The 13,971-nt window shown below is 48.9% G+C and overlaps 1 protein-coding gene across 3 annotated transcripts in view; it reads left to right on the top strand.

Annotated features, from left to right (window-relative positions):
- The window catches only part of LOC122364689 (phospholipase D1-like), a 40,923-nt gene that overhangs the window by 5,208 nt on the left and 21,744 nt on the right, over positions 1-13,971 (top strand). For all 3 annotated transcript variants that reach the window (XM_043335308.1, XM_043335327.1, XM_043335317.1), the window contains exons 3-9: positions 4,396-4,546; positions 6,170-6,361; positions 7,200-7,320; positions 7,761-7,894; positions 10,144-10,252; positions 10,916-11,084; positions 13,605-13,843. In XM_043335308.1, the coding sequence (XP_043191243.1) occupies positions 4,396-4,546; positions 6,170-6,361; positions 7,200-7,320; positions 7,761-7,894; positions 10,144-10,252; positions 10,916-11,084; positions 13,605-13,843 (1,115 nt within the window). The remainder of the gene's footprint in view (positions 1-4,395; positions 4,547-6,169; positions 6,362-7,199; positions 7,321-7,760; positions 7,895-10,143; positions 10,253-10,915; positions 11,085-13,604; positions 13,844-13,971) is intronic.

The raw sequence follows: 13,971 nt of genomic DNA, 5'->3' as shown, positions 1-13,971 counted from the left end.
ACCCCGAAAGAACACTCTTAGACAGCTGGTAATCCATCCTGAAAAGTCTGTTTACCAACTTTCTAACCCTTTGACCTTTTTGATGGCCACTTTGACGCCACACAGTTTTGGCCACTTGGCTCATTCCTGAGGGCTGGCTAGAAAGAGGATAAACTTGCAGTGATTGACTCCCAACAAATCATCGGCGTCACTTGCTGACTGTGCGTCCAGTTAGCGATGGATATTGGCTACAGACTGGTAGGCCTCAATCACCCTCAATCGTCGCGAATGGTCACGTGCTGACTAAATGCTGAGACGTACCCGTATCGGAGACCTCTATGTTGCGGCGTTAGCCGTCTCTGTAGGAAGCGGGCTCTCTAGCAAAAACTATTTTGTCTACAGAAATTAGCTACTGTGGAGCATATTTCTACCAGCCATGGCAACCATGTAAGCTCAGTTACGAACCAATTTCAGCGTGCCTTTAAGCAAGAAAGCCTAAAAACGTAAAATTTAGGTGAGAACGAACTTATGGGACACCCTGTAGGAGCATCCAAAGAAGTAATGCTGTATGGTATCTATTTCTCCACAGTTGTCACAGAATGGATCATCTATTACCTGTCTTGTGTGCAAAAATCTTCTATTGGGAAAATACCTGTGGATTATTCTGTGCTGTAGTGATTGCAGACGCGTTGAAGCCGTTACCTTATATGCCATTTCATATACCTTATGCCAATCTTCACCAAAATCTGCTCCCTCGGCTACCCATCTCCCGAGTACCGACTGACATTGTAGCATTCTTGGGTTGTCCAGCTGTGCTTTGAAGTATTCACTATTCATGAATCGTCTTTTGGAGAATGGGGGTATTTAGAAACTGAAGCAGGCACTCAACTCAAAGTGAATGTCATTCCAGTCCACTCGCACTCCCACAGTGCTATGTTGCTGCATTCACAGTCGGCCGATTTTGCGTGTTTCATGAGAGTACGTAAGTCTTGAAAGCCAACACTCGGCTAAAAACGTTTCGTGCAGCCGGCTTAACCCTATTAGTGGCAGGCTCCTGGCTACCCCTATTAGTGGCAGGGGGGGGGGGCTGTTTACGACCCCCCCCCTTGATATCTCGAGATCTAACGGGCCGATTTTCAAAATTCAAACGGCATTCGATTTCGCTCAACGTGATCTACATTTCTAAAAAATAAAAATTAAAAAATGTCAATAGGGGGGTAGACGGGGGTAAAAACGGGCAAATTGCAGATACATTTTAGACTGTTTATCACGGCCAGGTTTCTGAACCAATCCTAACGCAACTTTTGCCGATCGATAGAGAATGAACCAGGAATTCACATGGATCCTAAAAATATGCATTTTCAAAAATCATATGCGGATACAGATCATTGAGATTGGGGGTACACAAAAAGTATAGTAAATAAGGTTTTTGTTGGTACTGTTTCTAAAAAGGGTGGTAATGGTCTTGTTATGTTACAATTTTCTTATGAGAGAACGACTACAATTGTATTGGTCATGCATAGGCGGTGTCAGGGCACCTATGTTGGGAGGTAAAACATAACCCCCCTTTTTGGACGCCTGGATCCGCCTATTATAGCAAAAACGTGCCAAAAAAGGATGCACAATAACTTTGTATATGTTATCACATGATACCTTTCATTCACTGTTCGTAAAACTGGTGCATACAGTTATAATACATCAGCATCGTGATCTTCGCCCAAATGACTCGCTTCACGAATAGGACACCCCAATTCCCAGTGTTCTGGAGCCGCCCCTGGTAAAGTTATGAACTTGAACTTTTCAGGGAATGTGCCCAATTTAGTTTTAGGAAAAGTCAAAAAAATTCAGCATCGTAGCTTCAGCGTTTTCGGAGATATTCCCGAAAAACCTGAGGGGTGGATGAAAACAACCCCCCCCCCCCCTGCCACTAATAGGGTTAAATTAGGGATTGGTGTTGACACTTGAAGGTCAAAGGATTGACCTTCCTTTGATTTTATTCTTTCTAGCAGATTATTGCATTGAACCCAGAAAGAAACGGTGTTTTTTGACGGAGTAACGCCCGGGAATTATACTACTTTTCCGTTAAAAAACACATACAGTAGGGAGTAAGGGGTGTGCAATTATAACGAGAATTGATGGCTGTCATTGAATTTGCAAGTTTTTTTCTCGTTTAGACGCTCCTTCGGCAGAAAGCAGACCCCCGGTACCGGGCAGTGTTGGGCCTTACATAATGGGACGGTCGATGGCGGCCACGCCGGCCAGTGCCCAGCTGACCCCACAAGTGTACTATCTTCCCAGCACCGTCGACCTGTTGTCCGCTATCGATAAGGCCAAATTTATCACCTGTACAGAGTGACAGACGCTGTCTCGGCAGATGCCTGTTTATTTAATTCATGTCGACCTGCGGTCTGTCAGGTAACCAGGTTAGGTGTAAGGCGTGTTGTAATTTTCCTTGACTCTCTCCCCCATGGGCGTTTTTGTTGAGAATAAGCATAATGTTGCGGTAGGCGATAGGATCGTGTTTTGTTTGTCACCTTGTAACTCCCTTTTGCTTTGGCTACAGTTGTCAAACGTCGAAAGGGTAAGCTATTGCATGCTGGTTATGGTGGTCACTGCATTGTATCGGAGGTGTCGGAAATATTGCGCACTACGCAATGTGTATACACACAAAAGTACGCGATCAGTAGAAATAGTACCGAGTTGTGTTGCTCGCATATTTGCTGCTGTTATTGGTGTTCTCAACATGCTGGATGATTGGTTTCTCAGGAGAATCTCCATATCACATTCCTCACAGGTCATATATTTTCATTTTGTTCCACGAGCTGCATATACACTCTCGTTATCATGGGTTGTAAGAGTATTTTTAAACATAATTGCATGGAGAGATTGGTACATTACATACAATACTGCAATTGAGCAACAATTTTGTTTAAAAAAAAATCATTCATCTAGTTCGGATAAATTTTCATTCCGTCCCGCTTGCAGGCCGATGCCAAAAGACAAGCTGGCCAAATTTTGGCTTATTACGAATAATGACAGCGCCTTCGTGCCACACGTCAGAGGATAAGGCACGTTGCCCGGTGCTCTGCGCAGTAGCTCTACCACACGCCATCGACTCTCTCTGAGCGAAACCACGACAGTGGGGACTGTAAGGGTCAGCTCAGTGGGCCTATTTCAAGGGCTGAAAGGAAACTACGCTAACCGTTGGGTTGAATCTTTTCCTTTAATGCCTGATAAGGAAACATAAGGTTCAACTCCTAACGGCTACTTATCTCAGCCCAATATGTTAGATGCACGAACAGAACAATTGGAGCAGTCCATTAACATTTGCTGCTCCCCACAGAAATCTGAAGGAAAAAAACGTAAAACAAAAACAATATCAAACGTTATTACAGCCCCTTTGATAGAACAACTCGTTGAGCCATTTATCAGGACGTAATCATGGAACTGAGCGAGCTAATACAGTGGTACCGACATCGGTCACACTGCGCTTTACAGCTGGACGTGTTGCGATTAGGCACATTTTTTTTATTAACTGAGTCCGAATGTTTTATGGGGGCTCACGGTCCGTGCATCCATCCGGGCGCAACAAGTAGAAATTGATGCGTCACGCTGCGAAAACTGGAGAAGGGAAAAGGGAGTTAGCAACACTCGCTAATGAAACTCACAATAAGTTCAAGGATAAACCCGTGACATTTTTCTCACTCATTCGAATAACTTTACCGCCTTTTTTGTACACTTATTGTATACAGTGTCTATTTCGATGCAAACTATATTGCAAAATGAAAATGTATGTACCTATGCTTTTTGACGGGGATGCTTTTCGTCGCGAAATGATATCGGTAAAAGTCATGTTTTAGAACTATAACTTTAAAAAAGGGACTAACTAGTGCTTCGACGTAGGTATCATTGCGGTTGAATGCGGCCATGTGGTTCGTTTTTTTATTTTTCTTTTCATTCTTTCCTATTCGTGTTTTTCGTGTCTTTACTTTTTTGAAAACGTTTTGTAATAAATATTTGGGGATGGTTATTTTCAGACCACTCCCGCCAACGGAGACGGTCGGCACTGACCGCCTAGACCAAAATAAATTGACGGTTTCTTCCGGCCACCGAGATTTTCCGGGTGTTTGGAGATCACCTTTATCCCAGAAATCCTAGGATCATCTTTAATTTCGAAATCCATCGTCTACCCGAATTGTCCTCATTTGATTTCAGGAATACACCTACTCGAAAAAGCTGGGCTCAGTTTATTAGCAGAACGGTGATATTCATATCCAGTCACCATTGACTAGATGTGCAGTGCTGTGCTGTTTCGTGTTGTGCTGTGCTGTGCTATGCTGAACTGTTCTGTGGTGCTGTGACTCCTGAACCCGACCGACGCCCACCCCTCTAATTATCCCGCCGCTCCCCTCACAGCGAAGCGCAGCCTGCCGTTCTCGAGCATCCACGCACCGCCGGAGGACTTCAAGTCGGTGAACCGGCGCTGCTTCATACCCAGCCAGCCGATCCGGTGTACCATTACCAAGTACGAGCGTACCAGCACGTCACATCTGCTCAACCCCTACCTGTGAGTACCGGCGGGAGGCGGGCGGACAGTGCCGGCGGGGCGTGGTGGTATCGTGACGGTGGTGGTTTGCACTTTTACATTTCCGGTTATATCTCAGAAACTAATCGATCTACGATGAAGCCATTTTACACGATCATGGCCGGCTTGTGAACCAACAAGTCGATCGCACCTTCAACACTTAAAAGCTTAAGACGACGAAGATATAGCCTGAAGTACACTAAATTTTCTAGGTGCAAAACCTACCGCTAAAACCCGCGAGACCGGTACTCTACCGTGGTTGCTGTGGTATGCACCGTGCTTTGTTGGTACTGTGCGATAGTATGATGTGCCTTAGTTTGCCCTGGTGGTACGGGTACGGCACTGAACCGTATGCACCGTACCATAACGTGCTGTAAGCGAGCCGGGCTGCGGAAATTACACGATTCATCCGTCCGGAATGGTCACACGTCAGGCCCAGGGATGGAGTGCAACCAGCCGGCTAACTTCGCCCGTCCAGTACCATCAACGTCTGCAAGGATTCTCTAGCTCTCCGTGCATGAGTGAGCAGCTGAATGAAATGTTCGATCAATGATTTAAACCCCGTGTGCTTGCTGCTCCATTTCGCGTCACTTAGCAGGTAAATTGGTACGCCACAGCTGTTTTAAAGCCGCGATCATTCGACCGATTAGCGTACACACCTTTTACTCATGTGATTGACACGAGGAAAACACGTCTGGCTCGATTAACACGTCATACATACACCGGGAAAACTGGTGGAACTCAGTTTGTGTTAAAAGCATCAGGTTTCAGCGCCCAACGGAACTGCCCGCCCGGGTTCAACAAAAAATATGCTTCAGCCATGCCAGTCACCACCAGATAAGGCTCCTAGAGACAGCGTATATCCCAAATAACCTGTGTCTTACCGGCGGGGCATCCTTGCTCTACAGATCGGGGATTTTCGTTCTCCAACTCTGACTACGCTGCTTCCGTCATGCATGTTATTGTGGTAAAACACAGACCCCTGTGCATCTACTCAGTTTCTGGTGTACAGAGCTCACCTACTCTTTGTACATACACTCTTTACTTTATTGTACAGAGTTCAACAGTTAAAATGATATCGATTTCAAAGCCGTAATCGTCCCGACAAGGCTTCTGCATTCACAATAATTTTGGTTGGTAACATTTGAGCGGGATTGTGGTGGCCGCAGCACCGCCTGCGTCCCCTGTCCCAACGCTCGAGATTAGCCCCGTCTGATAAGGAACGGTGCGGATACGCTGACTCACGCAGGGTCGCGGCGCTGGCTATACCTATGTACCCGGTCAGCTGGGAGTCCGCGTGCTCAGCGCTGATCTTTCCTCTTCTGATAGTTAATCAGACTAACGAACCTTCCTGAGTACGCGATTCGAACTATTTTCCGTGTGTAGTGTTTTACTGATGAAATATTTACAAATCACAATCGACTTAGGTGTGGACGTGCAAAATTTCCCTTTGCGGTACGGGGGCAGTTCATTGCTACTGGTGTTTGTGAATAGTGTTAAGTTGCTCTGATCAGCACACTAGTTTGCTGTTAATCTTTATATACCCTCTGCTGACATTTGACTGCTTTCATTGAAGTCCATTGAGCGTCGTACGATTTCCGGCAGGTACGTGATCGAGTGCCAGCATGGCTCGTTCCAGTGGACTATCCGGCGCCGGTACAAGCACTTCAGCAGCCTGCACAAGTCGCTGCGCCTGTTCCGCACCGCCATGCGGCTGCCGTTCGGCACGCGGCACCACAAGCTGCGCAGGAAGACGTACATGGAGCGCAAGGGTGCCGAGCAGCCCACCATACCCAGGTCAGTATGGAGAACAGCCCACCATACCCAAGGTCAGTCAGTGCTGAGTGCAGCCCACCATACCCAGGTCAGTCAGTGCTGAGTGCAGCCCACCATACCTAGGTCAGTCAGTGCTGAACAGCCCACCATACCCAGGTCAGTCAGTGCTGAACAGCCCACCATACCCAGGTCAGTCAGTGCTGAACAGCCCACCATACCCAGGTCAGTCAGTGCTGAGCAGCCCACCATACCCAGGTCAGTATGGAGAACAGCCCACCTTACCCAGGTCAGTATGGAGAACAGCCCACCTTACCCAGGTCAGTATGGAGAACAGTCCACCATACCTGTGTCAGTGTAGAGCACCCCACTATACCTAGGTCAATATCCCAGGTTGTAAGAGAACACCTCGCCGTACTCGGGGCAGTATCAAAGGCAGTCCACGCTCCCTACCCAGTCTAGTAGGCGGCGTTGCCGGACACTCCGTTGGCTGATTGTCGGAGGACTCGGAGCCGACATCTCTGTACTCCTCTCGGTCTGCTGTCTGTGGACGACTGTGTCTGTAATTTGTATGTCCTGTTCACCAACGAATGGTCTGTATCTGGTTCCCTCTGATGGACGCGTCCGTGTATGTCCATTCTGCTTACGACTGTGTCTGTATCTCCTATGCACCGACTGAATGTGTCTGTATCTGCTTTCCTCTGACGGTTTCGTCCGTGTATGTCCTGTCCGCTGACGGCTATGTCTGTGCTTACAGCTGTCCGCTGACGATTGTGTCTGCATCTGCCTTCCTCTGACCGCTGCGTCCGCTTAGGTCGGTATGTGCTGACGACATTTTCTGTTTTTTTTTTTTTTTCACCAGGATGCCGAAGCGCGGCGACTCGATGCTAACGGAAGACGAGCTGCCGGAGCGGATGAAGCAGCTCGAGGACTACCTGAACGCCGTGCTGCGCTCTCGGCTGTACCGAAACCACCACGACATGGTGAGCATCGCGCCGCGACCGGCGGGCGGCCGGGAACGCCCTGACAGTCGGGACAATCTCGGCGGCCCGGGCACTCTCCGCCGGCCGAGGCACTCCCTCCTGGGTGGTCTGGGCACTCCCTTCTGGGTGGTCTGGGCACTCCCTCCTCGGTGGTCTGACTCTTAGCACTCCCACCTGGATGCCGGGGGACACTCTCCATTGTCATCTGATATGATTATACGGCATATCAGTTTTTGCCTCTTTTGTCCATCCAGCTGCCATGCCGTATGATGTTGTTTGTCCTACCGTGCGCTGCCGCTTTTATTCCGTCTCAAATTATAATATGTTTTATCTGTTAGGCCTGCCTCTGTGAATTACCGTTGTTGTGTGCAAGTGTCAAGTTCTCTTCCAGAGTTGATGGTGTTGCTATTTTCTGACCGTTTGGTGCGTTTCGCCGGCAGTTGGACTTCCTGGAAGTATCGCAGTGGTCGTTTGTGCACGAGCTGGGCATCAAGGGCAAGGAGGGCCTGGTGCGGAAACGGGTCGGCAGCAAACAGGGCAACCGCGGACCCGTCTACTGCGGACTCTGCTTCAAGTGAGTTGGTGATACCGGGCTTAGGGTAAACAGGGACGGGCCTGTGTTGGGTCGGGGTCCCACCCAGACTGTCAATCATTACGACTTACATCCGTGAGGTTATTAAGACAGCTGAGCTTTCGGGGTTGATGGAGCCGTGAGTTTGGCCGGCTTAAATATTTACTGAACGCAGTTTAAATTGCGAGATGGCACGACTGCATGCATAAAGAAAGACACTGAGCTAGTTCGTAGATTTTTTCCGCTTACAGGTCTGATGTGGTCGACACTATGAATAAAGTAATTTTGGTCGTCATGTTCTTGCCATTGACAGGTCTGCTCCAGTGGTCAAGTTTTTTTTTTGTCACAAGTCTGATCCAGTTGTCACTGCCTCTGTCGTTGAGAGACAGGCCGCCGAAATGTCCGGTGTCCATTAGGCCGCTGGCTTGCTGGCCACAGTATCTCCGTCGCTCGGCTGCCCACTGCCAGCCGACCGGCGACACGGGAGGCCGGGACACCATTTAGTGGCATTCACCCATCCCAACAGCATTAGCAGGCTTTTATCGTGTCTTCGCGATGATTTCGTTTCCAGATTTGACCTTACCACGGGCAAAAACTTTTCCGCGTACTGACTATGGCTATGGAACAAAAATCCAGTTTGGTCCGGTATTCATTTCTCGCGGCTAATCGCTTATTTAGACGATAGTTAAATTGAAAAGTACTGGTTAATGGCATAAGAAAGCTTCTGCATCAGCAGGGGCAATTTCTAGCCGTCTGGATTGTTTTATTTGAACTTTACCTCTCAGGCTTTTTTGCATCATGTTTAGAATACATATAACAAACATATTAGCTCTTCCCCGGTCGAGCTCGGGGAAGCTCGACCGGAGAGGAAAATACAATGCCAAGAGGGCGGGTGGCGCGCGAGGACGTCGCCCGAAGTAGATTCGGGCTGCAGTGGGAGGGGAAGGGGTGCCGCTTACGCTGTCGTGCCGCCTTGTTCATGGTTAGATAGATTGCAGCGGGCTGAGGGGAAAAAAGGGTACAAACAAAGTTGATGAAAAAAGTGTCCCCATTGCCGTATGAAAATGGTAGATCGTACCACTACCAGCAGCAGCATTGGGTATTGCTAAGCATTAATGAATATCCTGTGAATCGGTGTCATACATAGGTGAATAAAGGAACTGTATCAAAAAAAAAGAAGAAAAAACAAAAAAACATATTTGTTTCAAATGTCGTCAAGCTTCTCATGTTTTACGCCCGCCTGAAAGGTCCATTCGCTGCGGCAACAGTGTTTCCAATACCGTTACCAATATACGACTGTAAGCCTCTCAGATTTCAAACTAAAAGAGCAGCTAGCTGCGCTATGTTCCTGTAAGGGTAAACACCGTACTGGGAAAAGCTTTGGGCGGTGATTCAGCAGTGCATCAGCCTGCACACTCCCCGATCATGCAGCGGAACGAGAAGCCATTGAGCCGGCGTACTGGCAGCTGTGAAATGACGCAGTTCATGTGTGACTCAGTCCCAGGTTCGCTATTTGGAAAGCTTCGTGATGTGTGGGCTGCTAATCCATGTGTGGGCTTGGCAGTACGGGTGGCGGGTGCCGCGCTTGTGAAATGTCTGTAAACAACTGATACGAATCGCCGACCGCCGGGGAAGTCGTGCGTTTCAACGCCAACCGTGTCCAATGATACATGAGGTCATAGGTCAGGTCAAGTTAAGTTACTTAGAATAATATGGCAAGCTGTTCGGAAAGGTAGGGCATCCATTCGCCTACCACTAACATTATAACGGTAAATTGCTTGGTTTCAACGACAGATCAGCAGGAACCGATAACGCACCCAAACGGCGTACATAGACGGAAACGTGTTCTAGGCTCACCAACTCCTCAAAATATCAGCGCACAGAGGCAAGATTCATAAGGGTCCCGTCCGACGAAGTGAGACGCATATCGGCCCAGTCATTCGAGACAAGTGGACAGCTCCGCAAGTCGCAACAACACTCACTCCTACCCCTAGCCTTGTATAAAGCACCGTGAACAGGTGTCAGCTAATTCCGGTCATTTCCTGTCCTGTCACCCTTGGTGCTTATTATTGTAGACCAAGTGGTTGAAACTGATCGCAATAGTCACTTCCTGCTCTGCCGACATCGTTCATGTCGGCTCGTCGCGACATGTCACGCCCAATATCGTGCTTCCACTATGCATCACTGCTGTCGCTTGCCGCTGTTTGTCGGTTCCGAGGCGCCGTTCCGACGCCCACCTCACCTGCCGCCAGGTGCCGTAAATGCGCGGCCAACTGTTTTGCCCTGTGGCGGAAACGCTGGCTGATCGTGAAGGACACGTACGTGGCGTACGTCCGGCCGCGTGACGGAACACTGCACTCGGTGAGAGCCCCTCCGCTGTAATTACGAACCTGACGGCTAGCGGCGTTCGAAGGCAAGAAAACATCGTTGTAATATGTTATTCATGTCGCATGAGGTCACATTTTCCTGATTTTAGCATTTATTGACGAATGACGGCATTGCTAATGACGGCAGTAACCGGACTTGTAATGATGATCAGGAAAGGAATAGCTAACTCGTACTCGTGCACACTGTGATGTGACCATTTGATATAAATTTGCCTAGCTCTGATGTGACCCAGTGGCCGTATTCACAATCATGGCCTGGGTCAAGGGTAGGGAGTAGGAGTGACGAGTAACGGGTCATTTTTGTGGCCGTATTCACAATCGAAGCTTACCCCTGATGGCCGCCCGGCGCCACACAGACGGCACCACGCCTGCCAGGTGCCGTCTGCGTGGCGCCGGGCGACCGCCAACCATCAGGGGTAAACTTCGATTGTGAATACGGCCATAAAAATGGCCCGTTACCCGTTACTCCTACCCCTGCCCTTAACCCGTGATTGTGAATACGGCCACTGGTGGTATTTTCAGCGGACTACATGACCCAGGTGATATTTCTGACCGACTTTGGTGTGACCAGGTGGTAGCTCTGACAGACTGTGGTATAGTCCCGGTAATAGTTATGACCGCCTCTGATGTGACTCAGGTGATGCTGATGGACAATGGCTGGGACGTGAACCGGGGCATCCTCGGCTCGGACACGGCCAAATCGCTGACGATCGTCAACTCGAGCCGTAACCTGCTGGTCTCCTGCTGGACCAAACGCAAGGCCAAGGAGTGGATGGACGCGCTCAAACTCTCGCTCGAGACGTATGGTGGGTCTCTCCGCCTCTCCCTCCCTCCCTCCCCTCTCTCTCTCTCTCTCTCTCTCTCTCTCTCTCTCTCTCTCTCTCTCTCTCTCTCTCTCTCTCTCTCTCTCTCTCTCTCTCTCTCTCTCTCTCTCTCTCTCACTCTCTCTCTCTCCCCTCGCTCTTCCTCACGAAGTTTATTTGAAGTGGCGGCAATAGTTATGTTTGACAATCATGAATCTTTGAAGGCCTTTGCATACTTTTTTTAATTAAAGGTTTTGTGAAAAATATAACAGTAATTAATTACTCGAAAGTCCCTGTATCATAGGATGCAGTAGGACTAAAAACAGTCAGTCTGGTTGCAGTTACATATGAATGTCACCCACAACAAAGACAAAGAAGCCGATTGACGCGCTGAAGGTCAGTTCGTGTCAGCTCTCTGTTCGTGTTTCGCTGCTTGTTGTGCTGCCTTCTGCGGTTATCCTCCGGCTGATAACATTACTCGTGATAGAGCAACATTTCTTATTACATGGCTCCTGTGTTAATTTGGCATGAGATATTTTTTACTATTGCCCGGCATCAGGTTACTGACCTTTCAGTGTCAGGTTACTGACCTTTCAGTGTCAGGTTACTGACCTTTCTGAAGGTGAGAAGCGGTTGCCATGTCAACGGTCAATAGTAAGTTGCTCGCGCAGTGGTGTTTGAACAAAAATTCAAATGTCGTAATTTTATCGTCGTTTTCTCAGACTGTTCAGTTTGATTTCGTGATTGGCTAGTCAAGTCATCAAGAACTGGGCCGTCATTTGAACATGTCCGTTCAAATACCCCGATTTAATTTGTTGGAGCCGCGTGAATTGGATGAGCTATTTTCAACGCGCAGGGCTCAGGGCACTAAAAATGTGATTAAATCAGCAGAAGACGTCTTCATTGAGTTCTTGCAAGTAAAAGGCATATCTGTTGAAAGCTGCATGCACAGCAACGATGTCCTGGACAACGCTGTGAAGGAGTTCTTCATTACTGTAAAAGGCAAGGACGGTGAACGCTACAAATCGAAGAGTCTCCACACTCAAGTACGGCGTGAAACAGTACCTGTTCACGTCGATGGAAAAGGATATCAGCGATGAAGGGAACTTCCCACTCGGCGCAGAAGCCTTCAAAGTCGTAGACATGTGACGTGGCTATGATTGTATATCCAATACATTCAATTGTACCATGATATTTGTGTTTGGATATTTTTTATTACGGGATGAATGAGTACCTACTAAGTAAAGATTCCGAGAGTTGGCCATGTAATAAAACGAATACTGCATGGGGGAGCGGGCAATAGCAAAAATATTGCCCTCTGTAACGTCACTGTCGCCCTCGGGTGAAGACCTCCACAAGTGCTATTGCCCTCGGCTTCGCCTCGGGCAATAGCACCTGTTTCGGTCTTCACCCTCGGGCGACAGTGACGTCACATCGGGCAATATTTTTTGCTATTGCCCGCTCCCCCATGCAGTATTCGTATACTAGGCTCTTCATCATACCCATCAAACACGGCATAGTCAGATCAAGTTCATTTTACTAACTACCTATCCCAGTTGCAAGGCACTGAAGCATTGATGTACGAGCTTAATGGATTTTATCCTTAAAAGCACCATCGCTCACTACTGTTGAAGCATGCCTACGCGTGTTGATATATGAGTGGCTCCAGAATTACAATCGAACAAATTAAAACTTGTAGGCCGAACTCGCCGTGTTTCACTTCCCGCTCTCTCGTTGTATTCGATGACACCATTGGGATTGGGATTCGATGACACCATTGGGACATGTAGGGGCTCGCGGCCCCTCCCGCGGGCGTACTGGACCGGTTTGAACCGCGTGTGTGGCCGCCGTAAACGTGAGGTCGGCCCACGCTGGCGCGGCGCAGCGGCTCGGTTCCCGATAATCATTACTTTGCGGGCGGGGGGCGATATCATGTGTCTGACCATTAGCGTGTCGCCGAACCGACGGTACGGGTTAGCTCCGCTCCCCTGCCCTCCCCTACCCCTCTCCTGCCCGCCGGACGGGGCTCGTCAGATCGGTGGTATCAGTTACCCGGCTCATTACGCATGGCACTGTGGCCGGTGGCGCCGGGACACTGACGTGGGTACTGGGTAGCAAGTTCTGCGCGCCTTTCACTGAATCACAGAAAATGTCTGAAGTGGGGCATTTAGTTCACTTCACCCTGTGTGTTGATTAATGTAACGTCCTCGCCGCTTCAAAGCTCTAACTCGAAGGATCTAATAACGTAACAAGTAATAGAGTCATGCGAAGTTGTCGAAAATGATGATGATGTGTCAATCATTGCATTAATATAGCAAGTACGACCTTTAGTAAACAGTAGCTCAACGTATTTCGTGTTTTGTCCAATGCCAAAAGTTTAGAAGAACTGGGTCACAATATAAAACATTGCTTTATTCGTATTCGCAAATTTAATCAAAAGTGTAGTCATTTCACTAACCACAATATTCCACATTTCGCCATCTGCAGTCACGTCCCACCGCTGTCCTTTTTCCACCTCCGCAGGCCGACAGTTTGTCGACGCCAACCGGTACGAGTCGTTCGCTCCGGTGCGCGACTGCTCGTGCCGCGCGCGCTGGTACGTGGACGGCAGCGACTACATGCGTGACGTGGCGGACGCCATGGAGGCGGCCCGGGAGGAGATTTTCATCACCGACTGGTGGCTGTCGCCGGAGATTTTCCTCAAGCGGCCGGCGCTCGACTCGCAGTACTGGCGGCTCGACCAGATCCTGCTGCGCAAAGCGGTTAGTGGTGGCGCCTCTGACTGGCTGCGATATTCCCCCCCCCCCCCACACACACACACACACAACCCCTCCCCCCCCCCCACACACACACTCAGACACACACTACCACCGTGTTATATGCTGCTTCT

The sequence above is a fragment of the Amphibalanus amphitrite genome, unplaced genomic scaffold, assembly GCF_019059575.1.
Source record: "Amphibalanus amphitrite isolate SeventyFive unplaced genomic scaffold, NRLGWU_Aamphi_draft 000027F_arrow, whole genome shotgun sequence".
Lineage (NCBI taxonomy): Eukaryota > Metazoa > Arthropoda > Thecostraca > Balanomorpha > Balanidae > Amphibalanus > Amphibalanus amphitrite.
This window is presented reverse-complemented; position numbering and strand designations above follow the sequence as displayed.